Source organism: Onychostruthus taczanowskii, unplaced genomic scaffold, assembly GCF_017590055.1.
Source record: "Onychostruthus taczanowskii isolate IOZ18803 unplaced genomic scaffold, ASM1759005v1 scaffold2, whole genome shotgun sequence".
NCBI classification, from domain to species: Eukaryota; Metazoa; Chordata; class Aves; order Passeriformes; family Passeridae; genus Onychostruthus; species Onychostruthus taczanowskii.
Genome location: NW_024499239.1, coordinates 5,146,563 through 5,173,303, shown reverse-complemented (window position 1 = coordinate 5,173,303; position 26,741 = coordinate 5,146,563). Strand labels below are relative to the sequence as shown.

The 26,741-nt window shown below is 37.8% G+C and overlaps 2 protein-coding genes across 2 annotated transcripts in view; one reads left to right on the top strand and one right to left on the bottom strand.

Annotated features, from left to right (window-relative positions):
- Positions 1–437: 437 nt before the first annotated feature.
- ATP10D (ATPase phospholipid transporting 10D (putative)) overlaps positions 438–26,741 on the top strand; it is a 29,125-nt gene continuing 2,821 nt past the window's right edge. The window contains exons 1-20 of the mRNA XM_041403033.1: positions 438–703; positions 1,476–1,670; positions 2,252–2,456; positions 6,354–6,439; positions 7,576–7,682; positions 8,434–8,565; positions 9,392–9,519; positions 9,658–9,910; positions 13,422–13,657; positions 14,254–14,462; positions 16,463–17,058; positions 17,205–17,311; positions 18,203–18,329; positions 19,472–19,656; positions 20,807–21,116; positions 21,655–21,731; positions 22,269–22,394; positions 22,772–22,972; positions 25,340–25,420; positions 25,665–25,769. Coding sequence (XP_041258967.1) covers positions 438–703; positions 1,476–1,670; positions 2,252–2,456; positions 6,354–6,439; positions 7,576–7,682; positions 8,434–8,565; positions 9,392–9,519; positions 9,658–9,910; positions 13,422–13,657; positions 14,254–14,462; positions 16,463–17,058; positions 17,205–17,311; positions 18,203–18,329; positions 19,472–19,656; positions 20,807–21,116; positions 21,655–21,731; positions 22,269–22,394; positions 22,772–22,972; positions 25,340–25,420; positions 25,665–25,769 — 3,732 coding nt within the window. The remainder of the gene's footprint in view (positions 704–1,475; positions 1,671–2,251; positions 2,457–6,353; positions 6,440–7,575; positions 7,683–8,433; positions 8,566–9,391; positions 9,520–9,657; positions 9,911–13,421; positions 13,658–14,253; positions 14,463–16,462; positions 17,059–17,204; positions 17,312–18,202; positions 18,330–19,471; positions 19,657–20,806; positions 21,117–21,654; positions 21,732–22,268; positions 22,395–22,771; positions 22,973–25,339; positions 25,421–25,664; positions 25,770–26,741) is intronic.
- CORIN (corin, serine peptidase) overlaps positions 21,119–26,741 on the bottom strand; it is a 133,836-nt gene continuing 128,213 nt past the window's right edge. Inside the window, exon 23 of the mRNA XM_041403035.1 lies at positions 21,119–21,143. The gene's annotated coding sequence lies outside the window, so the exon portion shown is untranslated. The remainder of the gene's footprint in view (positions 21,144–26,741) is intronic.

Genomic DNA, 26,741 nt, shown 5'->3' with positions numbered 1-26,741 from the left:
GAGTTTAAGAAGGTTTGTTAACCATCAGCATGGACTGCAGTGTCTGAGATGAAGTTTCCTTTCAAAATGCTGTTCTCTGCAGATTCAGCAGCTTGTCTGTCTTTCTGCACCATGCTACAGCATGAGAAACTGGTGGGTGGACTGCTATTACAAAAATATTGTGAATTTTAAACAGAGTAATCAAATTATAGAATCCTGAAAGGTTTGATGAAATTCAGATAAATTCAATCTTTGAAGCAGAAGTTCCTGACGTTACATAACCCATTAACATTCTGGGTTGGGTTCATTATGAAAATTACTTTTTTCCCTAGGCTCATTCAAAACTGTAGCTGCGACTTTTTCTTAAAAACCTTTACAGAATTGTTGTGTAACTTGCTGTATTTTCAAACATTTCTAGAGAGATGACTCTCCTTGGACTATAAAGTGTTTCAGGTGCAATGGCAGATCCCGTCCGCTGGGCCCGATACCGCTGGCAGCGACTGATATCAACAGAGGGCAGAGAATGCAGCAGCAACAATTCAAGTAGCAAGTACTATCAGCCATCAAAAACTACTGGCAAACATAGGATAGTGATACCCTGTTTGGGACATTTTAAAGAAGAGTATGAAAAAGTATCAAAACTGTACATGAATAACAAAATACGGACTACTAGGTATACTTTATTGAATTTTTTACCACGGAATTTATTTGAACAGTTTCACAGGTAAGGAACTCCTTTTTGGTTGTGGTAACTCTTCTGAAGCTGAATCCTTCTATTTAAACATTTGTGTGTGTTACTATATGTTAAAAAATTATTCCTCCCGCTGACCTATCGCTTCTGAAAAGATATATGTTATATGGCCAAAGTTTCTTGAGGATCATCATTGTTGAGCTAATCCTTTTCTCCTTAGCTTGTGTACTTTCCACTTATTCTGTTCTTTGGACTGTTGAACTGTTCCTTGCTCTTGGAGCACTGCCACACACCAATCATTAGCGGGATTTTCAGCTTATTTCCTGCAAATATCTTTTTCCCCTTCCCTCATGTCTTTCTGTCTTGCCAATTTTTTTTCATCTTCCTTTTGCTTGGAGAACTACAGATCTGTCAAGCTACACAAGGAGGTTACAGGATGGCTTCCTTTTTAAAACATGTCATCTTCCCTAAGAGATGATAAAATTAAGTTTAAAGGACCTGGAAATTTGAGAGTGCAAAATTCACCAGTGCTTCACTCTGGAGAACATGTGCCTGGAGGACAGCTTTGAAAATACAGGAGAATTCTTGGTTTCTGCATTACCTGATCATGTATGTTAAGCATCTGTGTTGCTAGGTAATCTATTGACTGGAGAGAGAAAACAGAGTTCTGGATAGTTATTCCTTTAATTGCAGGTGAAGAAAAGATAAATTGCTGATAACTTAAATGTATGTGTAGCATGGAGTGGGGAAATAAGGATCATTGCCTGCTAGCGCAGTTAAATCCTGTGTTTTCTCTTTGTTTCAGAATTGCCAATTTATATTTCCTCTTTCTGGTTGTCCTAAATTGGGTTCCTCTAGTTGAAGCTTTCCAAAAAGAAATTACAATGCTACCTCTGATAGGGGTTCTGACAATTATTGCAGTGAAGGATGGTCTGGAAGATTACTCAAGGTACAAAATGGATAAACAGATAAACAACTTAGTAACCAAAGTATATAGCAGGTAAGAGACAAGAGTGTTTGTGGTTTGTTGTTATTATTGGATTATGACTATTATATGAAAGAGTTGGTGGTAACTCTTTTGTTTACCTTTTGGATACTTCTAGAAGTATTTTATAATTACATTATAAAATAATGGAATTTGGAAAAGGTCTCTGAAAGTCATTTAGTCTTAACCCCCTGCTCAAAGCAGTTAATTCAGAGACTAATTGTGACTCGATCACCAGTTTTGTTAAATGGTTATCATATTAGTGTAAAATCTGGAAAAAAATGTTTTGTTTTGAGGCAGATGAGTTCATGTGTGTGTTTGTACTGTATTAACCAAGGTACTTTGGCTAGTTAAGCATTGTTAAATATAGCATTTGTTTTGAAACGTGTATTTTTAATTCTTCTAAAATAGCTTAATGGAAATTGAAAGGCTGCTAGTTTATTGCTCAGTAATGACATCGTGTTATACTTTGTACAACACGTATTTTGGAAAATGTCACTTGATATGTTGTAGTAACCACCACAAATAGCACCTGTAGGTTTTTCTCAGTTTCAGCTTATGCATTTGTAAAAAAATCACTGTTCTGTGTATTCCAGGAAAGAGAAGAAATACATAGATGAGTGCTGGAAAAATGTCAATGTTGGGGACTTCGTCCGGCTTTCACGCAATGAAATCATTCCTGCTGACATGGTGCTGTTATATTCTAGTGACCCAGATGGGATCTGTTACATTGAAACTGCAGGCCTTGATGGAGAAACCAATCTAAAGCAGAGACAGGTGGTGAGAGGATATTCAGAGCAGGTAAAAATTGTGCTTTTCTAGTGGTGTAAGAAAGCTGACATGACAGGTGGTGAACTAAAAAAACCCAAACGCAGCCCTCTAGACTGCCTAACTCATGTAGCTCAGCAATCCCCATCTGAAACTCAAGGTACTAGGTAACAGTTCTAATTTGTTGCTTGAGTGGTTTCGGAGCAAATCTTTGCATGTTCACATAACCCAGAGAAAGACAGATCTATTTCAAGTAATGAAAACCATTGAAATGAACAATTCAGGTAAACCTCAAGTAGTTACTTATGGCGCATAACATGTCATGGGTGAGAAACTGGAGTTTTTTAGAAGGGATTTCTGTGCTATATGAAGACCTAGAGAGAAGAGCAGATACTATCTTTTTCACCCTTTCACGCTGCAAACGCTTCATTACTCCCATATATTTTAATATTAGGCCTAGCAGCCAGAATGCTGGAGGCTGGCACATAAAGGCAATATTACAAGATTAAAGAATCCTGACATTTCTGTAGACTTCATTCTGTAGACATTTCTGCTGCTGAAACACCATGCTTAAAGCAACAGCAGGGAGCTTCAGTGTTGTCCATAACAACCAAGTGTTTAGACCTCTGGAGATAAAAATTACCTGAACTGCCTCTGAATTTACAGCAGTGGTGAGGAAGTGAGAAGGTATGGTAATACCAAAGTCATGATGTGCTATCCATGAACAAGGCTGTTTCTTATCCCCTAACAGTCACATGCTTACTTTTATTTTTACTTCTGTTTTTATTTTTATTTCTTGATTTAATCTTAAAACAGCAAGGCTGGAAGGACTGTTTGTCTTTTTTTTTAATATTATTACACAAAGCAAAATGCCAATGGTTCTTCAGGCTTACAGCATACTGAGGTGGCCCAATTCTCATACCAGCTCCTGCTATCAGGAGGATTGAGTCCCTGATTTGAGTTCCACTCAAGAAAAAGATGGATTTCTTTATTTTCTGAAAGCTTGTACCAAAATTCTAGGAAGAGTCATACTATCCAAAAAAAGTGTCAATTCCTTCACCGTTCAGAACTGTCCATTTTTGTCATCAAATAGGAAAAAAACATTTATAGTTATTGTAGAGTCTTCTTGTTAGGATTGCTTGGTTTCTGAATGTACAGCCATGGTCTGTTTCACAGACCTTGAGTGCACCTCCAGCTGAGCTCCAGGCTGGGAATTTGTCCTTATAAACTCAGGCTGAGTAAAACTGGCAGTGCTGTGTAAGGAGTTGACTGCCTGACCTCTCCCGCTTTTTAACCCCAGAAGAAAAGGAATAACCAACACCAGATTAAAGAATATATGAATAGAGGAACTACAGATTCTTAATCTATTTCCAAGATTATGTCCTGCTTCTTTGTGACTGAGACAATGAAAAGGTTTATCAGTGGGGCACCTGTTGATGCACATGGGATTCCTTTAAGAGAAGGCGAGGCAAAATGAAAGCAAGAGGCAGGAGCTAAAACTCTCATAGTGATTTTTGTATTATTTTTTCGATGTTTAAATGACAACAGGAAATAAATGGGAAAAGTAACTTGAGGCTTCTTAAATTGCAATGAGTAATGAGACATAAAACACTGTCTCCAGCCATCTTGGCATTCAAAGAGAAATACACAAAACAGAAGAGGACTGACTTCCTGAGGTTAAACTGTTTTGTGAACAAACTGACATTACTCTGCTGCTTTCAAGATACTAAAATGTTGCTTCCCCTTAGGAAGGGTTTAATCTCCTTTTCCTTCTACCCCTCATGTGGTTAGCTGAACCACGTACAAGTTCATGAGGGTGGAGAAGCTGATATGCCATTAGCACTAAAACACTGTGAATAGTGAATATTTCCTATTTGATTATGAGAGATAGCAAAGAACTGCAGTAATTGGTTCCCTCTCAGGCTGTGTGGTCAATGACTGAATCCAGTCCTGGCTGCAGCATCCTCAAAGCTAGTGGCAAGTGCTGTTCTTTCCTTCTGGGAAGCCTAAGCCAAGCTGATCAAAGGCATTCCTAGGTCTTCTCTTCCACCTTAGCCATACACCCACTTCTTTCCCATGCTATATTATCAAATGGTGTATATGTCAGGAACACAGCACAGCCAAGGCAAGTGGGCTTAGCCCTGAGAATCTGCATCTCCCCATTTCAGTGAGTGTCTGATGCCTGTCATTCCCAGCTCCCTTACTCAGTTTCTTTGGGGACCTTTACACAAAATCCAAGTAATTCTGCCAAAATGTAAGTCTTCTCTTTTGTGCCAGGAAGCATAGGAAAACTTCTCAAGAAATAATGTACAAAGACTTCTACTCTCAGTATTTGCTTTGCCAAAATTATGATTATAATGAAAAAATACAGAAAATAAACTTATAGTCCAGGAAGATCTGTGTGTCCATATCAAGACACCTGCTTTTTGATATAGTTTTTGTAACTTCTGTTTTGTGCTGGCATAGTGTAGATAGCTGTGTCCACTATAGATTACACCCAGAGTTTCAGTGCTTGCTGCTTCAAGGTATATTACAAGAAGCTCCACCAGCAATATATATTTAGATGTTTCCAGACAGTAGAAGAAAAGAATTGACTGCTTTGGCTACTTCACTTTGAGATTAGTTCTTATTTGGGTAATCAGTGTACAGTTTAAAATTCTTGCAAAGCATCAGTCGAGTATTTCTGTACAACATCTTACAGAAATGTTGTACCTCTGATGCAAATCAACATGAGAAGCGTCAGTGGAGAGACAGGTCTTTCACAGTTAAGTAAGTTTGCAAGAGACTGAATGTATCTGTGTCAAAGGTCGTGTTCATATTGACTTCAGGTTGATACAGTGCAACAAATCAATATAGCAAAACATAGCAAAAAAAGAATTTTAATCGAGCTAACAAAGTACTTGTAACAACAATATGATGTCGTCTGAGTTTCAAATTCTAGTTACAGGTTTGTGTTTTAAGTTCAGAGTTGCAATTTTGCCAGTGTGAGGTCATCCAGTTGATGGACTACAGCCTTCTCAGAAACTTGTAATTATGTGAAGATCTGTTCAGTAACACCTGTGAATTAAAGAATTATGCTTGGGAGTTCAAAACCTTAAATTGGTCGTTGGGGTTTTTTTTAAAGAGTAGAACAAATGACTTTCCAAAGAGTTAGTGGCAGGTACTCAGCTTGGAAATGACTCGGTTATATCAGAGGCAAGCCTGTGTTATACTAGAGACTAGAATCATATTTATATGCTATTAATGGAAATTAAATCACAATAGGAGGTAATTCCAAGATAAGGCCTTTTGGTTTTTCTCTTACTTCTGGTCACGTTTCATTCTTATTAATACAGGAGATTTGTTTCACTTGACTTTTCACTGAAGAGCTCACCTGCTTTTCGTTTGCACTATGTAGTTCTGGTCTTTCATAACAGCCCTTTTTTCAGTACTTGCAAGTCTCAAACATCATTGCAAAGTTCCACCTGGTTTCTTTATGTTAGCACAGAAATCATCCTGGTCATGGTATTGGGAAAAAAAGTCTGTTTGAAAGAAATTCTGCTTGCAGAGAAGACAGTATCTCTTCTTTCTGTTTTTTTTCATTATCATACAATGAGAAAAATCTATGGGAAATCTCTGCCTTTCCGATGTTCTTACTGCTTTTGCGTTTCTTTCTTCCTCCTCATCCTTCCGCCCATTTTTTTTCCTCTTCAGTGTTCTCAAAATATCAGCAATTCAAGTGATACTTGACAGTGTTTAATATTTACTAGGAAGTCCTATGGTGTGTAAATCTGATTTATACTGGGTAGGAGACCATCAACACCACCAGCAACCTACAGTTTAGAGGCTAAATTGTTAGATAGTAGTATCTGAACCTCTAAATTTACAATGTTTTTAGGTTCTACACATTTTGTCTGAGTTCTCTGTTCTTTTCCCTTCCCATGGCTTTAGGTCTCTGAAATTGATCCAGAAGAATTTTCCAGTAGGATAGAGTGTGAAAGTCCTAACAATGACCTCGGTCGTTTCCGAGGCTTTGTGTAAGTAGGCTTGCTGGCTCTTTAAACTGTTGTCATTTGCTTTGGCATTCTTACTGATTTTCGGAGATCTTGTAATGTTTGCTTTAAGAAATAGTGATATGGGTAGAGGTCATTTTGCACCACTGCATTTCTGAGTGCAGTGCGACAGAGCTCCAGAAGGGTTTTCTGAGCAGCAGAGGGAACACTGGTGCTTTTTATTTTGTATTAAATATTTTCAACATCTTAGTTCAGGTTGTTTTGCAAACTTCATACTTGAAATAGCTGTTTTAAATCTGCTCTTCATAACATATGGTATCTATATTATTTGGTCTGGACCACAGCCTGACGGGGCAAGCTGCATTGCTTAGAATTGGAAATCAGAAGGACTGGCTTCCTTTCGTACTCTTGATTTGTTTTGTGTAACCTTCAATCAGTTGATCAGACTCGTTTTGATCAGTGTGCCTGTCTGTGTCTTCTTCAGGCTGGGTTTATGTTATGGGTTTCCTTCATGGCCAGGGTTGGAAGGGACCTTAAGGGACTAGATTATTTTTAAGGTCCCTTCTAACCCCAGCCATTCTATGATTCTGTGATACTTGCAGGTTTATGACTTTCTAGAGATAATAGGAAAACAAACTACTTTTTTTATGGGGTCACCTGTTTTCAGGGTTTGAGAGTTAGAATGTCTATATTCTTCCCTTTGGACACTGACACATGAGATATTTGAGAATAAAAATAAATACATATAAATCTTAGTCTTTGAGGAAGCACCTTGACCAAGAGTGGGCCTAGTTGCTCTGGAAGTATACCACAGGAGTGACAGTGCTCACAGTAAATTTATTATGAGATTTAATATTTTTTTCAAATATTTTATGATGCTGATAATCCAAATAGGATAGGGTTTCAGATTTCCAGTATTTGTCTTGGATCTCTTTTCAGTAGTGTTGCCTGCTTCTCCTATACCAGATGGCAAATGCTCAGATTTTCAAGAGTGATCTGCTTTCCTGTTACTCCATTCATTTGAAAAGTCCAATCAGATGTGTCAGAATGGCATTCAGTGACTTGCAGCTTCTTTGGGAAATCTGTTCCTAATGGTTTTGAAAAACCTGGTTGGTAATTGCTGGATTCCTACAGCTGACATGAGATGCTTTTTTTTGTAGCGAGCATTCGAACATGGATCGAGTGGGTCTCAGCAAGGAAAACTTACTGCTCCGAGGATGCACAGTAAGAAACACAGAAGCTGTGGTAGGCATAGTGGTATATGCAGGTTAGTGAACTGCCCTGGCTTTCACAGACTGCCTTCCAAACAAGTTAGTTGTGTGCCCTAAGAAACAGTATTGTACAAAGGGGAATTGGGAGAGTAAAAGATTGAATCCAGCAGAAAGCAGCCATAGCTAGAAATATTAAGAATGCATATCTGGGTTAAGTTTGTTTCTGTTTTCACAGTAAAAAATCGATATCCCTGATTATTCCTGGAAGGGCAGATCTGTTGGGTGTGAACAGGTCCTTATCCTCAACTTGTTAGTTGCTGTGGTAAACTGAGATTTTGAAATGCATATGGAAATGTGTGACTTGCTTAGGACTTTTTTCTTAATCAAAACTGAAGCTAGTACTGTTCTGGTTCTGTTCTACAATTTGTAGAGAGGACAAAGGTTTTTACACTAATCAATATGATGCATCCAGCCAGGTACTTGTAACACAGGGGTAGGATTTTGTAGAAAGTGCTAAAATTATGTGGAAGGGTCAAGAATTATGTTTCTAAAGGAAAGAATATTAGTGACAGTTAATGTAAGCTAATAAAAGTTAACATATGCATGACAGATTTTGATTTAACTTGTACAGTTTTCTTTAGCACAGAATTCATGTATTGTAGGAGAATCTAATTTACTCGTATTTATAATGGCTGTTCAAATATTATTTAATAGAAATATTTGGTTTCCCAAAGCTTTAGAAATATAAAGCACTTGCAGTTGTGACACCTGTTACTAAGAGAATTTCAGCCTTCTTTTTGGTTGCAGGTCATGAAACCAAAGCTATGCTGAATAACAGTGGCCCTCATTACAAGCGCAGTAAATTGGAAAGAAAAGTGAACACTGATATTCTTTGGTGTGTTCTGCTTCTCCTTTTGATGTGTTTAACTGGTGCAGTAGGTAAGTGATAATCACTCAGATTTCTGCTATCTTCCTCTCTCAGCCTACACTAGTTAGTGTTTTATTTTGGGGCTGATTGATTTTGTCAGTCTTCATCCTTATGTAATTTCCTGAAAGTTGGGAATTCTGTGAGTTTATGTCATCATGTTTGATCTGGAGTGTTAAAAAGTGTGTTCCTGATGTGAGGTTTTGGGTCTGGATCCTCTTTCTCCATTCCATTTATCTTTTTTCTAACTAACTGTTTTGCAAAACTCCTATTTTCCCTTAGGATTTGTCAGGTGACATGAGATACATGTACACATTGAGGTGAGAGACCTAGTGTAACTAGAGTTGCACTGACTTGATATTTTAGGGGTTGATTAAATGATTAGCTTGAGTACATCTAAGCAGACTAACTTTTCTGACAGATCATAAAGTGTTTAAAATATGTTAAAAATATGTTTAATAAAACTTCTTCAGATTACACTTAAAAATTATGACATGATGATGTGTTCACTAGTAGACTAAAACCTGGACAAGCAAGGATAACAATATTAATTGCCAGCGAGTTTTTTTGTAGGGAAAAAAACTGTTTGTGAAGTGTAGTTAGTATTTCTTTATTTCTGAGATATGCCATATAGATGCTGTTGATAGAAAGCATGTAAGGTGTTTCTTCATGTGCATATTGATACTTGGGACTCCTTTTGGGAAAAAAAAAAACCAAGACATAAAATTGTGGTTTAAAAGCTTAGAAAGAGCTGTAGAGTATAATGGCTAACATAATAATCCTGAGCTGTGAAACACTTTACATAAAACAGATTGACTTTATCTTGTTCTTGTTTTCAAGGTCATGGAATTTGGTTAAGTAGGTATTCGGAAATACCTTTTTTTAACATCCCCAGGCCAGATGGGAAATCGAGTCCTCCAGCATTAGCAGGCTTCTATATGTTCTGGACAATGATAATTTTATTACAGGTAACTGGTCTGCTTTGAACATGGGTTATATTCTGACCTCATTTGTACCCTTGAAGTAACTCTTCAGTAGAGCTACTTCATGCTTCTGACTGGCTAAAGACTTTGGTTTTATTTAATCCCTATGTTTTATTTTCGTAGGTCTTGATCCCTGTTTCTCTCTATGTTTCAATTGAAATTGTCAAATTGGGACAAATTTATTTAATACAGAATGACATCGATTTTTACCATGAGAAAACAGACTCAACTATTCAGTGTCGAGCGCTAAATATTGCTGAAGACCTTGGCCAGATTCAGTATATTTTCTCTGACAAGACTGGAACCCTCACTGAAAATAAGATGGTCTTTCGGAGATGCAGCATTGCAGGACAGGAGTATAGCCATGAGGAAAATGGTAAGACACTAAACCTTTGTTCACCTGGATCATTTTTCCAACATATTTGGTTCTGTGAACTATAAATATTCTTTACTTGTTATGGAAGAAGTCGTGCCTTCTCGGTTTTGTTTCTCTCCATGAAATATTCAGGAGTCGTGCCTTCTCCATGAAATATTCATTCGTTTTGTTTCTCTCCATGAAATATTCAGAACCCAGAACATTGGAAAATTGCCCATGTACTCTTTTCTCTTTTTTCCCTCCAACTAGAGTGCCAATGCTTACCTAGCATGTTAAGGTTTAAACTTCCTGTTGACCATCCTAGCAGTGTACCACCTTTATGTAGTATATGTTAAGACTGCACTTTGACATAGTTCTGCTCTTGAGGACATAGGAACCCAAATTAAATACATGCTTAACCGTATTAATACATTATTTAACACTAGTTTTAAGGTACAAGTCAATCAGATGTGTGTCCATGTGTGTGTTAATGCTGCAAAGGTAAGTACCTTTATTGAAAATGACTGTTGTATTCTTACTTAGATCTTACACAGCTGCTTATTATTAGGCAAAACATCAAGAAGCAGTGTTAATGAAAAGTTGCTGTCTTATTGTGTAAAAGTGTAGGATCTTTCAATGTGTATTTCATAAGAGCCAACTTGAAGTCTTCTGCGAGCTGGGAGAAGATACCACTCCAGACATAAGAGAAAGTTGGGCAGCGTGATGTGAATGATTTAATTAGCCATTTAATTAATTATGTAAAACCACAAAGTATTTATTACCGTTACCATTGTATGTATTAGTGCCTGCAGAAATTTGCTCTTTTGCTGGTGGACACTGCAAATATTGCATATGAGATCAAGGGTGAAGTGCTGATGATGGGTGGACATGTGAGGCACAGCTGTGTAGTAAAACCCTCTTTGTGGTTTTGATGGGTTTGCTGCTAGATAGAACTGCTCACAACTACAAGCAAAAGGCACACTCTGCTGGCCACAGCAATGAATCAGTTCAGCTCTTCCTTTGTTGTGTCACAGTACCAGATATTACAGACAAATTTTACAGCAATTTCTGCACATGTTTTTTTGGAAGTCTTATGATGAGGGTTCCCAGATACTTCTTTGGCTTTGCATAATTGTCCTGGGAAGGATGACAACAGCAAAGTGAGAAAAAATGTTTTAAGTTTTGAACTTGACAAATGAACAACTGAAATAAAAAGCGCATTATATTTTCAGGGCATTTCCTCAATCAAGGAAAACTTTCAGAAAAGAAACCAAAGAGTGATGTGAGTGATGCAGCTGTGGCTGATGCAGGTCTCAGTGTGCCAGGGAAAGTATGCCTCCACATGCTTCTGCTAGCAGTTCATATAAAGTTATCTTCCAAAATTGTTAGTGTGTTGGTTATGTACACAATTACTTCCTCCTGTGCCCTGTCTTTTCCCTGGAGAGTAAACATGCATTTCTTCCTAATAAATTAGAAATTATATGAGCCCTGAAAATCAATTTGAAAAATGGAGGTCCTATTTTTTAGCCCTGGTTTATATGTGTTTAGATGCATAGAGCTGCTGTTGGCAAGGCTCTTGCTACATATGGTAAGAGTTGCAGTGCAACACAATACAGTATTTTGCATAGAAGCTGCCTAATCTGAATATGTATTTGTGTTTGTATCTGTATTTCCCAGGGTAAAGGGATGCTTGTGATTCAGAATAATCCTCCATAGAGATGCCCCCAGGTGGTGTTCTGTCTAAAGTGACATGTGCTTCTGGGACCATGGCAGTAGAGCAGTGTGGTGTTGTAAGAGATTGCCACATGTTACTTCAGACAGAGCAAGCAGTTTCTCCACAGCCTGGAAGCAGAGCAGAATGGGCATGTGTTGTCCAAGCCTGCCTCTGCAAACACACATATTAAGTCATTGGTGCTGCTTTCCAGTAAAAGGTATCAGTGCCTCCTGTGGGATTTTGTATTTGGTGGTTGTGGAGAGCCACAGTCTGTTATGTTCCCACTTACCTGTTTTTTAAAAGAGCTATGTTACTAGTTTCATACTGATATCAGGAAGATGGCCTGCCAAAGAAGGTATAAGCTCTGGTCTCCCTGTTTCCTTGGACTCATCAAATAGCAGGATGGAGGACAGGATTCTTTCATTTGTGTTGCAGAAAGAGAAGACAGTAGAAAATACAAGACTCACAAATTACATAATAAACCTAGTCCCATCTCATTTACAGCAAACAGACCTGGGGACTGACCTGTGGAAAGGTTTTCTGTTTGCATAAAACAGAATGATATCCTGCTTTTCACTTCTTTCTACTACATTTAGTACCACTTGAAATAAAGAAATAGGGAATTAATGGTGTTGCTGGACATGTCTGCAATGTATGCTAATGTTGGTTTTTTGCTAGGATGCCATTGTTTGTATTCAGACTTCAATGGAACAAATAGGCAACACAGAGGTCTCAGAACAGTTTTTCCATGCTGTCTGTGGATTTTAGGCACTGAAGTGCTGGTGTATGCTCATGGAATGCTGTTTTCACACTGAGAGGTAAAACTTGAAAGCTGAATAGTGTACATAGTTCCAGTGCTTTCCAGAGATTTCAATTCTGGCATGTGGTCAAACACTCTCAGAACTCCAGAGCAAACACTTGGATATGTTCTTAATCAAGCACATGATAGCATAGGAGTGTTTCCATTTGCTACAGAGGTTCTTTACACCATTGATTTGTGGAGAGGAACAGAACTGCATTTACATCTCTGGCACAAAGGTGTTACACATGTCCAGACAAAGTTTGATTATTGAAACTTGCTTTTCAATTAAAACCTCAGAAAATGTGTATCTTTTTGTGAGGGGATGTCCAATACTGAAACAATAAACGCAGTTCAAATGAGTTCCTGCTAGCAGCTGTATTTATCAAACCCCTGACATACCATCCTGATCCATCATAACATAATGGCTAGAAAACGCATCAGAAGTCTGGTCCCATTTTTCTGGCTTAAAGCAGAATTGTTGCTATTATTCTTTATGAAATTCTTTATTTCTTCAGAACCTTCAGTAAAGTCCTATTCAGTGCTTTCTCAGGCTTTCCATTCTAATATCATCTCTGACATCATCTCTTACAAGGTTTTGTTGATACCTAGCCTGAGTCCATCTTGCCACAATGTGGAGCCATTGTGTCTTCTGATAGCCACAGTGTGCACAGAAAACAATCTCTGTGCAATCTCCTTTCACTTGAACACACATTTGACTCCCATCAATGTACCCTTTGAAGGTTGTGTAACTCCAGCTTATTTTAGTGTATCTTTGGGACTCATGTAGAACTCTGATCATTCTTGTTCCCTCTTCTGGATTCAGTCCACTAGAATGCTGCTCAAACAGGAAGACAGTGTGGTGGCTTGTTACAGGTTTAATTTTTCATAAATGGTGGATTATTATTAACAATATAACTAATTCCTATTAACTATATAACTTATTCCTTATTTCAGGTGGTATTTTGGACATGTTTCTTTTTGCTCATGGAACAATAATTTTGTTTCCCTTTCTGTAGCAAAGAGGTTGGAATCCTATCAAGAGATGGATTCAGAGGATGAGGATTCAGCTGATTGTCAGTGTGGCTCTTCAACCCCTACATCAGAATGTCAGGGGCACAACTGCAGAGCTGTGTGTGAACCTTTGAACGGAAAGTCTTTGAACCAGTTGTCTGGTAGTTACTCTGCATTCAAAAGACAAGATGAAGCAGGTGGTATTCCCAACTCAGGACACATGGCTTTCAGCAGTCCCATTGTAAGTAGAAGCTGTTTGGTTCAATGCTAAATTTCTGAATTAACTCATGAGAGTATCTTTTTACTCCTATTTGATCAGACTGGTTGTCATTTAAAAAATCCTTTCTCCCACCAAAATCAGAGATCTCATGATGGTGTACAGTTTGACTCTCGCTGCTCTGCATCCATGATCAGTTCCAATGAAATTACCAACTTAATAAGAGTTTGTTCTTTTATTTTAAGAGGTTTCTAGCATTTTCTTTTGTTTTTAATAGGAAATACTCATATGGTCAATACTTATTTAAGGTGATGAGAGGAGAAAACTTTGCTTCTGTACCTGAAGGTGTCTAAATACCATTCATCATACTTAATCTCTGTTGGAGTGTCTAAGGCTATGAACTAAGCCTTTAGTGTTTACCTCTTTGGGCAGGAAGTTTGTCATTTTCAATGGACTAGCACAAGGCAGTGAAGATGCCAGTGCTCCTCTGTTTCCTGGTATTACAACTCAGCACAGGAGGGAAGTTGTATGAGCTTCTACACTTTGATCATCTGTAACTGATTTAATCTCCTGAGGCTAAGTTTATAACCTGATGGAAACTTTTGTTCATTTCATAATAGGAAACAGATGTTGTACCAGACACACAGCTGCTGGAGAAGTTCAGTCAAATTTCTTTTCATTCCTATCAACAATCAGAAGAAGCTAGCAGCAAGTTATCTTTGGAGACAATGTATATCACTGATTTCTTTCTTGCTCTGGCAATCTGTAATACTGTTGTAGTCTCAGGCCCCAGTCAGACACGTCAGAAGGTAAGAAGGCCTTGCTTTTGGTTATTTGGCCATATTTGCAAGTAGCTGATCTCCTTTTGGTTCAGTTACAAAAAGAAAAATTCAATTAACTGACATTTTAAAAATTATCCTTTTCACCTCTGCATTTTTATCCTGTTAGAAAGAAGGGAATTACTGTAAAACCATGGAGTGCAATGAGTTAATGACTAAAATAATACTGGTAAATTGGCTTCAATATTTTTGTTTCTGTGACCATTTGTAACTTTTACAAGACAAATTTGGATATTAAATTGAAGTTGTAATTTTTTCCATATTCTAGTTATGGGGTTTTTTAGATATGGGTATAACTTCCTGTAATAATAGATTAACAGTCAGGTTACCTTCACAAATAGGTTATTGTTGGCTGAAAAATAAGAATAATTGCTGAAGCTTCACAGAATATTGAAACTGAGAATGCTCTTACCTCATGGAATGCTGATCCCTGACTGTTCAAATAGACATTCAGCAAAATATGGAAGATGAAGTTTTATATGTATATTAGTCTGAAGAAAAATTAGTTGCAGTATGGCATAAAGTTGTCTCACCATGAATTAACAGTGCATTTTCTAGTCTGCCCTGGTTTAGTAGTTTGGAGTGACCACTTGTTTTTTTCAGTGCACACAACCTAACTTTTTTTTTTTTTTTTTAAATAGTACTTTTTTTCAAATATTTTGGGTTTTTTCAGTGTGGGATTTTCATAACTCCATTTTTTGCCAGTTTTGACTGCACTGCAGGATAATTCCCAAGTTCAGCTTTGATTTCTTTCCCTCATTACCTGGTGATTTACATTTGTTGACTTTGTTTGTGGAAAAAAAATTTAGTGACATGTGCAGAAGTAGATTTTTGTGTCCATTTAGGTAGTAAACCTACAACCATAGCTGGAGACATTCACAAAACATATCCTGATGTGTAGTACTCCTTTTTATAAATAAACCTGGTATTTTAGTGTGCTTCCAAGCATTCCCAGAAAGTGCGTAGTAGGCAGCCTAGAGATCTGTGTGGGGAAGATTAGTTACCTATTCCTTAAATGGGATGGAGAATAATACACAGGTGAGAGTCTTGGTTTTTTGATAGGTCTGAATAACTTGACAGAAGGGTAGAAGATCTCTAGGTCACTAATAGGTAGATTGGGAGGAGCAATGTGCAAGGAGGTTTCTGAGTTCATGATTAGGGAATGACAGGAAAGAATTTAAGGCAGCCGGAAATTTCAGTGCTGCCATAGGAAGAGGCAATGAAAGGACATTCCTAGTCTCTATTTCCATGATGTTGAATGGAGACACACTGCAACTTGCTGGCACTGTGGAGGACTGAGCCATAGTTTGTCCCTACCTTTTGCTTTTCAGTGACAAAGAGAACATGCTTCCTGGTAACTCATTCTTATGTTCTCACAAGCAGTGAGAAAGGAATGTCAGCCTTGTATGCCTTATTTTTGTAAGCTGTTATCTCCCTACACTGATCACAGGGGAACTGTCTTTTAATTTAAAACACTAAAAACTGTTGGTAAGTTATCAACAGTTAACTGTTGATAACCATAAACTGTATGTTTAGCAGTTCTTGTAGCTACTTAGTGTGAGAAGGTTGGTTTATTCTTCACGAGTGTTTTTCTAATTCAGAACAAGGATTAAAGTGTTTAGTTCAATTTGCCACAACTTCAAAAAGTTACAATATCACACTTACTCTGTTCATTACTGAAAGTTCTGAGAGAAGTATTACATGGAGTCATGAATTAAACTTGAAACACTTCCAATTTTCAGACCTGAAGTACTTTCACAGCTTATAGAGGCTGTTTACTGTACTCTTATGGTTTACTTGAGCTGGCCATTCAAGCAGTCAAAGCCATACAAGCTGGCCATACAAGCCATGGTAAATTTTAAAATACTACTTTCATTATGAAACATACCTACTTGGTAAGGTGTCCTTCCTTAATATAATAAAAAGGGAAGGATTTAACATAAATACTTTCTCTAACTATTCTGTTCCAGATGAGACTCTCTTCGCTGAGTAGGATGCCTATTAAATCTCTTGAGGAAATCAGGCAAATGTTCCAGAGGTTTTCAGTCTGGAGACTAAGTTCTTCCCCACTTCCGAGTGTAAAGGAGTCATCATCTGAAAGCCCCAACAGTTTTGTAAGAAAACTGTCTATTTTTAGACAGAAATTGGCTTCACCTACTTTGGATGGAGATGCTCAGAGGATTTCTGAACCTCACAATACTGACAGCCCAGAAAGTTCTCAAGTGCCTGGAGAACTACATCTAGTGAAAGTAGCTGCTGGTGGTGAACCCAACCGTGCTGTGCCATCTATCGAATTATCTCCCATACCAAAACTATGTTATGAAGCTGAGAGTCCAGACGAAGCTGCCTTGGTTCATGCTGCTAGGGCTTATAAATGTGTTTTACAGTCTAGGACTCCAGATCAAGTAACTGTGGACTTTGCAGGTCTGGGCTCTTTAACATTTCAGCTTTTGCATATCCTGCCTTTTGATTCACTGCGGAAAAGGATGTCGGTGGTGGTTCGGCATCCAGTCTCCAACAAAGTGGTGGTGTACACAAAAGGTGCAGACTCAGTCATGATGGATTTGTTGAGAACTGCATCTGAAGGTATCTATAGAACTTGTAATTCATTCCTTAATTATAAGTTTTAACATTTTGCTATTTCAAGAATGTATTTGGACCTTCAAAATTTTCTGCTAAATTGAGCCTAAACAGGCATGTTTAATTTGCTTTTTCTTCTTTTTGTGTAATAGTACATACTAATAATTCTGAAATTGAAGAGAAGATTAAAGAGAGAACTCAGCAGCATTTGGATGATTATGCCAGAAGAGGACTGCGCACTCTGTGTATTGCTAAGAAGGTATTTCTTTTAATATATATTTTGAAGAATGTTTGCAGTCTGTGACCAGCCTCAGTGGTACCACCAATAGAGCAAACGTCATGTCTTCTAAACAGATTCTTCTATTGCCACATTTTGTTTATCATGTTGGTCTTTTAGAAGGAATTTGTAAGAAAACCCAGATCAATTCCTGACATCTGTTAGATTGCCACTGTTGTCAATTTAGGGTGCCAAGCATCTTAACATCCTAATTTTAAAATAGGGATTGTCAAATAGTCAGATTTTTTTTAGGAGTCATAAGCAGGTCTTATTGTATGAATCTTACCCCGGGTGGAATTCCAGACACAAAAAAGAGATTAAGTTACACCTGTTTTATTAGGTTTCACAAACAGTTTGCAGTGTTACAAGCTGTGGATGCACAACTGAATTGATGGTTTGAGATTCTCTTTTAATTCAAAGCTGCTCGGAAGTAAAATTCCATAGGTATTGAAAGAGGCTAGAAGCCTCTTGACAAAGCTTTATGCAAAGTGAAAGCACAGGCTGTGTGGCTGTGCAGCCTTCAAGCTGTACCCAGCTGTGCAGTGGTTCTGTGGCAGCATCAGCGCTGCAGGTGAGCAGCAGTAGGGACAGTGCACTGGCCCATTGCCCTGCCTGCCTTCCATCTAAAAGGAAATCTGTCAGGCAGCCCCAGGAACCTGCAGGGTGCCAATGAGTAAGTACCCTGGAAGAGTAATCTAACACTTTGAACATTGTACTAAATCCATGGACATCCTGGAGCATGTAAGCAATGTGCTGCCAGGAGCTGCACTTGTAGATTTGGGATGTGGACAGCAGAAGAACCATAAGAACACTTTTGATGCTCTGTTGAAAACCCAGTATAGATACATGCCTATGTTTTCCCTCCCTGTGTAGGTGATGAGTGATGCAGAATATGCAGAGTGGTTAAATCATCGTTTTTTAGCAGAAACCAGCATTGACAATAGGGAGGACCTGCTGCTTGAATCTGCCATGAGACTTGAGACCAAACTAACTTTGTTGGGTAGGTAGAGAATACTGTAACTCCCAGGAAAATGCCTGTGATGTTCATAATTGGATTTTGCTTGCAGAGAGTTGTGCTAATCTCAATCTATGTAACACATAGTTTTCTACAGACTTAGAATTTATCATCACTCCTGAATTTTCATATATCACACTAGTAAGTTTGTACTAGTTGTAAAGCACACTGAAGACAGATTGTGCTCTCCTGTTGTTTATGAAAATCTACAGTTGTGGGGTTTTTTGTTTCTTTTATTGTTAATATTGTGTATTTTTCTATCTTCATTAGAGTTTTTAAATGTAATTGTAGCAAACATATGAAATTATAGTAACAAGTCACAGGCCTGCCTGTGCAAATACTCAGGAATACACCACTTCTGGGCATATTTTCTATCAGTGTTGCATTTGTGGCACAACAGGTGTGCTTGTGCTGTGTTCTCCTGTGGTAACATGGAGAGAAGAAGTCAGGCATGCTTCTGCCAGAACCATTCCTCTGAAGGTCATTCAGCTGTGCAGAAATGAAACAAAAATGTTTGCTGTAAGTGTGTGAAAGGTAAACTGCAGGCAGTCTGGGATAATAATTTTAGAGAACTGCCCAGCAAATAAGATTTGGAAAACAAAGTGCAAAGATCTGAGTATGGTGGTAAAGGCAGCTGTGCTAGAAGCTGAAGAGAGACAGATCCTGTTGTGTAAAGGGTGCTCCTTCCCTCATTTTGTGTCATATCTGCTTAGTGTAAATGCCATAATACTAAAGGAATTATGGGATTACTGGCTTCAGTTTCTGGAGAGAAGCCAGAGCAGTGCTGCAAACTGATTATTTTTTAAGGATATACAGGTACACTTGGCCACTAAAACCAACAGACAGAAGTCAAGCTGCTTTGGAGACCTGCTGTCTTGCAGGTTCGTGTCTCTGGTGTGACAATAAGCAATATGGGTTGTCCCTAACATTAAATGGAAGTGAAAATAAAGAGGTTAAACAATTCATACTGTCAAGGTGCTTGCTTTCAGGAAATTCCAAGCACATCATGGTAGCATGGCTGTTTTGGGATGTGGGTACAAAGAGAGAACCAGCTCGTCCTGTCATTCTTGAAGCATTTTGGTTTTGGAAATACAGCAGCACTAATCTTTCTGCTTGTCTAATTTAAGGTGCCACTGGCATTGAAGATCGCCTGCAGGAGGGTGTTCCAGACACAATACAGGCATTACGGAAAGCTGGAATAAAAATATGGATGTTGACAGGTGACAAGAGAGAGACAGCTGTCAACATTGCCTATGCTTGTAAACTGCTGGAACCAGAGGACAGAATCTTCACTCTTAAATCACAGACTAGGGTGAGTAGAAAAGTAGATTTTCTTCTCTGCTGAAAAATTCAATAAAGCTAGTCCACAGGACAATAGAGAAAAGCAAATGTTATTTGCTTGGGAAATCAGAGAACATTTGCATTTCTGTATTGTTTTTCCTTGTGGGTAAAATATGAAATATCTTCTATGTATATAACATCTGTTTCTTTATATGCAGTCCCTACATTATGATTAATTATTTTAATTGAATAAGTGTCTTAATTTCTCTGTGGGGTAAGATAACGAGTTGATGTTGCCTCAAGTTTAGAGGACTGTTCTAAGACCTTTAATTTTTCTTGTTTTCTCTGCTTGTATGTATCTTAAGAAATACAATTTGTATATGCCATAAAAGATAGTGTGGCAACAATTAATTGTGGGGAAAATAAAGTGAAAAAGAAAGGATTTTTAGTCCAGTTGTGTTTGAGAAAAGCTTGGAGTTTGATTTGTGCCAACATTTTCCTTTTTCCTTTTACTCTGCTGTCTTTAGTTCTTACTTGACAGAGAGAACTAAGCCTCTTTTGCAGAAATGCTCTTCCTCTCTCTAACTAGGCTTAGAAATAAAAACTAGGATTTGATACTGTTGCATTTCAAAGTAAATTGATGAGAAGATTTAAGAAGATGTATTTTCCTCTATGTTGCATGTGCTTTACCTATATTGATACCACAAACTTTTTGAGCATCTTATATTGATTCTGATAAGGTAAAACATCCCACAAGGCCAGTTCTTCAGTAATTCATGGTAGCTCACCTGTAATGTGATATACAGATCCAAAAGTGCACTTCATGCCAGATGAAAGAAACACAGAGAGCAAAAGTTTTATCAAAGCTGTATTTATATTACAGAATCCTTAATGGTTGCTTTCCCTGCTAATCTGTGAAGGTTTTCTGGCTTGCATAGGTTTTTCTCTCTTCTCTTAATGCAGTACCCAAGCAACTCTGCTAAAGCAAAGTTTATCACGGACACTTTCATTAACAACAGTCTACATCCTTTGTGATTTTAAAGGGGTATTCTGAGCCTTTCAAGATAAATACTATACAAGGACAGCATTTGACGTTTTCCCCATATGTATTTTATGAATTTAAAAGGGAGGCAGAGTACAAACAGTATTTCATAAGATGCCGTTCCCTTGTCTTTTATTAGGATGCCTGTGCCTTGGTAATGAGCAAAATTTTAGAAGACCTCCAGAAGAATGCTTCTGTCAAAAAAAACCACAGTGAGAAACTTGGAAATGTCTCTGCAAGTCCCTCCACCCAACCTCAAGGGTTCAATTCAGGCTTGATTATTGATGGAAGGACTTTAGAACATGTCCTTCATGACAGCCTACAGAATATTTTCTTGGAACTCACAGAAAAATGTCGGGCTGTCGTCTGTTGCCAAGCCACACCACTGCAGAAGAGTGTCCTGGTCAAACTGGTGCGAAGTAAGCTGAAGGCAATGACATTAGCTGTAGGTGAGTCTTGTGGTTAACGTCCTTTCTCTGAAAAGAAGTAGAAGCCAGTTTCTTCTCTCGTATATTTTGTTAATGTCTATCACAAAATTTATTTTATGACCAAGATAATCCTTTGAATTGTAGTTGTCTCTAACACGAGATGATGTTTGTCTTCTGAAGTAGCAAATTTAGTCCATAAACTTAGGTCAGTATAAAGCAGTAAGAACAGTGTCGGTCATATCATTGTTATGTAACATGCAGAGCAGCATCATAATCCCTGACAATTAGGAGGCAGAGAGGAGATGACTGGCTGTGATTTAAAGCACCCATATTTTGTGGTAGAGCATGACAAAAAGGAACATCTATTATCTATTTGGAGAACATAGTTCATGCAGGTGCTTTACTTACTAATCCTGTTTTCCTTAGTGTTTTTCAGTGTTAGCCATAAAAATGTATTTCTCTGCATTTTCTGGTGTTTGGTATTTGTCTTTTCCTGCCACCTCCACAGCAATGTGATAGCCAGTAAAGCTAGTTTTGATATTTCCTCTTTTCTCTGTAGGTGATGGTGCCAATGATGTCAGTATGATCCAGGCAGCTGACACTGGTGTGGGAATATCTGGCCAGGAAGGCATGCAGGTAGTGTATCCAAAGACAGCTGCAAATGATGTCAGGTTCCATTCTAAATCAGTTCAGAGTGTACTCTGGAGACCCAATAGCTCCACAGTCTGTTCCCTTACAAGGGCAAAACTTTGCAGCCTGAGCCTCACACCCAGGCCTCAGCATTCCACCAGGAGCAATCAGAAGCTGAATGCTGCAAGTCAAGCTTCAAACAATAGTTTGCTGCCTGTCAGTGAGCTCCGTATTACTCGTGTCGTGCAAGGAAATGAGCAGCCTAAGTGTCAGTGTCAGTGATTTCTGTGCAGTGACTTATTGTGTGGTATTAATGATGACAGCCATATTCCTGCCTGGGCTGTGTTGGACTGAGCCCTGTGTGTTAGTTGTAAAGTCTTGTATGGAAGGGGATATCTGAGAGAGGATAACTTGGCACTATGTATAAAAAAAAATCATAAAATAAGAATTTCCAACAGTGGGTAAGTTGCTTGGTTTGCAGTATCTGAAGCTTATTTTTAACAGTTTGGTTATAGCATATCCTTTTCTTCATGTGTGTTGCAGGCTGTGATGGCAAGTGACTTTGCAATCTCTCAGTTTAGACACCTCAGGAAGCTGCTGCTTGTCCATGGTCACTGGTGTTATACCAGACTTACCAATATGGTGCTTTACTTCTTCTACAAGAATGTGGTAGGTAGCTGTCCCATTCTAGGAGAATCAGAGTTTACGTATTTTTGAGCACTGAAAGGTTTAGTGAGGCTTTATTTTATTTTTTCTCTTCCTACTGTGAATGGTTTCAAAAAGCATGTGTGAAACAATTCAGTTTCCCATTTGCCTGCAGAGGCCAGAGGCTCTTATTTCTTGGACTAAGTTTCCCACTCAAAGCCATTGTTTGATTTCATTAAACATTGGGTGAGGGGCACTGCTAATACAGTGGAAGCATGACTATTTCAGCAAGTCATGTCTGATTTTGAAATGTTTCCACGGATTACTTTAACCAGACCTAAGACCTACTGGTTTTTCTCTTGTTTTTAAAGCATTTGTCAATGTCATCTTTGGCTTTTCAGACCTACGTGAATCTCCTGTTTTGGTACCAGTTTTTCTGTGGGTTCTCAGGCACATCAATGACTGACTACTGGATCTTGATTCTTTTTAATCTCCTTTTTACATCGGTGCCACCCATCATTTACGGTGTCTTGGACAAAGATGTATCTGCAGAGATACTCATGGAACTCCCACAGCTTTACACAATGAGCCAGAAATCTGTGGTAGGTTACAGAGTGCTTGGCCTGAAGCAAATTGAAATGGTCATCCTTTGAGCCATTTCTGGTTTTTTTTTTTTTTTTTATGTTTCATCTCAGACAAACTTTGTTTTAAATTACTTTCTCTATTAGGAAATGTCTAGACCTGTGCAATATGTGCACAAATAAAAACCTGTTTTTCAAAAGATTTTTTAGGCTTTTTTCGGTGATAGACCCAATCTTATCAGACATTTGGATGATAAAAGAAATTAAGAACTTCAGGTAAAGCAATGTACTAGACCAACTTTGTTATCAGCATTTAGCACAGAAAACCAAAGGGAGTGGGGGAGTAGGTTCTAAATCAAAATTGTATAACTCAATGGGGTTTTTCCTGGTTTCTGCTTTGCTTAGCATGAAATCTAGTATAATTTTAAATTTATATTTCTAAAAATTTAATAATTAAAATAATGTCTTTATTATAAGGCAGTGATATACTGAGCCTGAGACAAAATAGGTGCTAATAGTCCAGAAAAAAAAAGGAAACATTGACTACATGAGTCACCTAAAACTCAACATTTTCTTTATGATCAGATCCTACAATACCATTAGAAGGTATTTCTTTACCAAGAGGATGGTCATACACTGGAGGAGACTCTTAGAGGTGTGGTCAATGCCCCAGGTCTGTCAGTGTTAAGGAGGCATTTAGACAATGCCCTTAATAACATGCTTGAACTTTTGGTCAGCCCTGAAGTGCTCAGGCAGTTGGACTAGATAATCCCTTTCAACTGAGATATTTTATTTTATTCGGTTCTATTCTACTCAATTCTGCAAATACTACTAAAAAAAAAAAAGAGCTACAACGTGTTTTGTACTGGTGTTGTCTCATTTATTATAACCTAGCAGTTTAGGTCTGGTCTAGAAGGTTATACAGTGAATGGACAAATTGTTTTGCTTGTTTGTGGACTTCTACATTTCTTTTTATATACACTTAAATATTTTATGTTGCTTGGTTTACAGTATTTTTGAAAAGCAAAGTATTCTTTGCATACCAATCCAAACCTGAGTAGATTGGCTTGAGAAGGTCTGTGCTTTGTCAGTCAAAGAATTTTGATTAAGTAAATGTTGCAAAGCCTCATTATTTGTTTTGATCTTCAGGATATGTACAATGCAGTGATCTGAGCTGAGATGAAGGTTTTGAAGCAACATAATCAGAATTACTGCATTACGTAATATATTTTCTTCTTTCCTTCTTTATTCCCTTATCTTCTGTTAGTTCTTTTGTCTTTTGTCCATCCCATCATTCCTTGCTCTGTGATTGGAGCTATTATCACTTCCTTTCATGCATGGAAGCACATGGAAATAATTGCTTTCACTTAAATACAGTACAGAAAAAAGAGAAATGCTTTAAAAGATGCAATAAGATGCAATATCACAATATTGCACCATGACATCATGAGTGTACAGCTTTGTATAAACCATAAAAATAATGGAACAGTAAATGGGATTCATCTTCAGTAGTTTAAAGCACTTTCCTGAAAGGCAAATAAGTTTTCCACATCATCTTCAGACAGTGGTTCAGTTCTTAAAAGGGCTGAATGGCTCTTTGGAAAAACCCATCTCTCCTCTAATCATAGAGGACATCCTGGATGATTGCACTTCTCACCTATGTGTCTCACTTCAGTGTCTTAAAGAATGGGATATAGCTGAGGTAGAGTATAGGCAACTATGGTTTCCTAGGTGGTTGTTCTGTCATAGCAGTCTGCTGCTACTGAGGGAGGAAGTCTTATTCCCTTCTCCCTTTTTTTTCTTCCTGTTCCCTCTTCATCCATATAGTTAAACTGTTTTCCTAGTGCCAGCTCAGTTATCCCATCAGGTCCTCCCAGGAGCTAATTTAACTCACTAAAAGAGTAATGTGTTATTCCAGCAGAAAAATTAGTTGGTTTCTCACATCTGATGAATTAAATTAAATCTAATGAGTTAAATCTGATGAGTAAAATTAATAAAGAGGAGTCAAACAGCAAACATAACAAAAAGGGATGGGGATAGAAGAAGGTGGGACTTGGTATTCAGTGATGGTAAGCTGCAGGGTACTTCCCTGTCCATCAGCCCCCTCCCCTCCTTGGGAATCAGCGGAGGCTCTGGTACCTCAGTTCTGATAGGAACAGCTGCAAGATCAGTGTTCCCAGAGCTGGCTGCTGATTTATATACTAACAGTACTATATATGTGGAGGGAGATATTTGTTCCAATAACTGTAACTCAAAAGATGCCTTTTTCACTTGAAAACTAACTGGAATTACTTCCGAAGATAATCTTTCCCCAGATACAAATTGATGCTAGTTAAAGATGCAGCAATTTGTTAAATTTCTTACAATGTCATTGTTTTTCTCTTACAGGCTTACTTGCCTTCAGCTTTCTGGATAACCTTGCTGGATGCTTTTTACCAAAGTCTCGTTTGCTTTTTTGTGCCTTACTTTGTAAGTGCTGGCTACAAAATATATTTATACCTTTTGACTTACTTAAAACCTAAGCAAATTAGAGAATAAAATGAAGTATTTGATTTTTACTTCCTTGTATATGAATGTGTACTGAATACTGTATCATTGGAACAGAACTGAACTCTGTGTGTGCAATCAAAATGGTATTGAAATTATTCATGCCACTTCATGTTAGGACTATACATAAAGAATATTTGACACTGACCACTGTCTTCATTTACAGACTTACTGTGGCTCAGACATAGACATTTTTTCTTTTGGAAACCCCATAAACACGGCAGCACTCTTCATAATGCTGTTTCACCTTCTCATTGAGTGCAAGTCTGTGGTGAGTACTTTGTTTCCCAAAGAGTATATTCCTTACAGAGTATGTGCATACAGCTTTCAGTAAAATTAAAGGGAAGAGAGGTCTTCAAATATAAAACAGAATAAGTATAAAAGGGTCAAACCCTAAATATTGTATTTATGTGATCATGTGAGCTCTCCTAATGCATCTGTCATTGGAACCAACAGTTCCAAATATGACTAAATAGAAATATGACTAAAATTAACAAAACTTGGCCTCAGAATTATTTTTAAATAGTGAAATGATCCTGCTTCCTTTTAAGGTAGGGTGGTTTGAGGAATGACGGATCAGTTTTGCAAATGGTAAAAAAATCTGCCAGTGATCTGCAGAAACTTCTTTAGTTCACAAAGTTTGCATCTCAAAGACGACAGTAAATTGCTGATTTTGAATGCTTGGAATTGATGATCTCTGTGGCCAGGATAAACAACTCAGAGGTGTGTTTTGATGCCAGAACTGGAAAACTGATATGCTAATAAACATTATTTCAGTTTTCAAGTCTGCACAAGCTAAAGCATCTGCCTTAGCTTGGATAAATTTAGAGTACTTACAAGGGCAATACTTGGGGGTTTGGCAATCATGGGTACAGTAGAAGGACACTTATTAATAAGTTTTTCTTTGACTTTTTAGAAGTATTTTTCACATTGTTTTATAATGGACAAAATGTCAAGTTGTGATTCAGTCTTTAACTGTTCTTTTGGGAGTATGACAGCCATAATTAAAATGTCTTTACTGAGAACGTATATATAGCACGAGTGTATTCACACTCTGATTACAGAAATTTACTTAAATGTGTTTTGTTTGGCATTATTTAATGTTTGCAGGCTGTAAGAACAGTGACAGTGTTGTTTTTTTAGTAGCTGTTATAGCCATTTAGGTGTAAAATTACAGAAAAACTCCAGTGTAGAAAGGTAACCAATGTCTCAAGCAAAATATATAAAGGTGGTGTCATGTGAA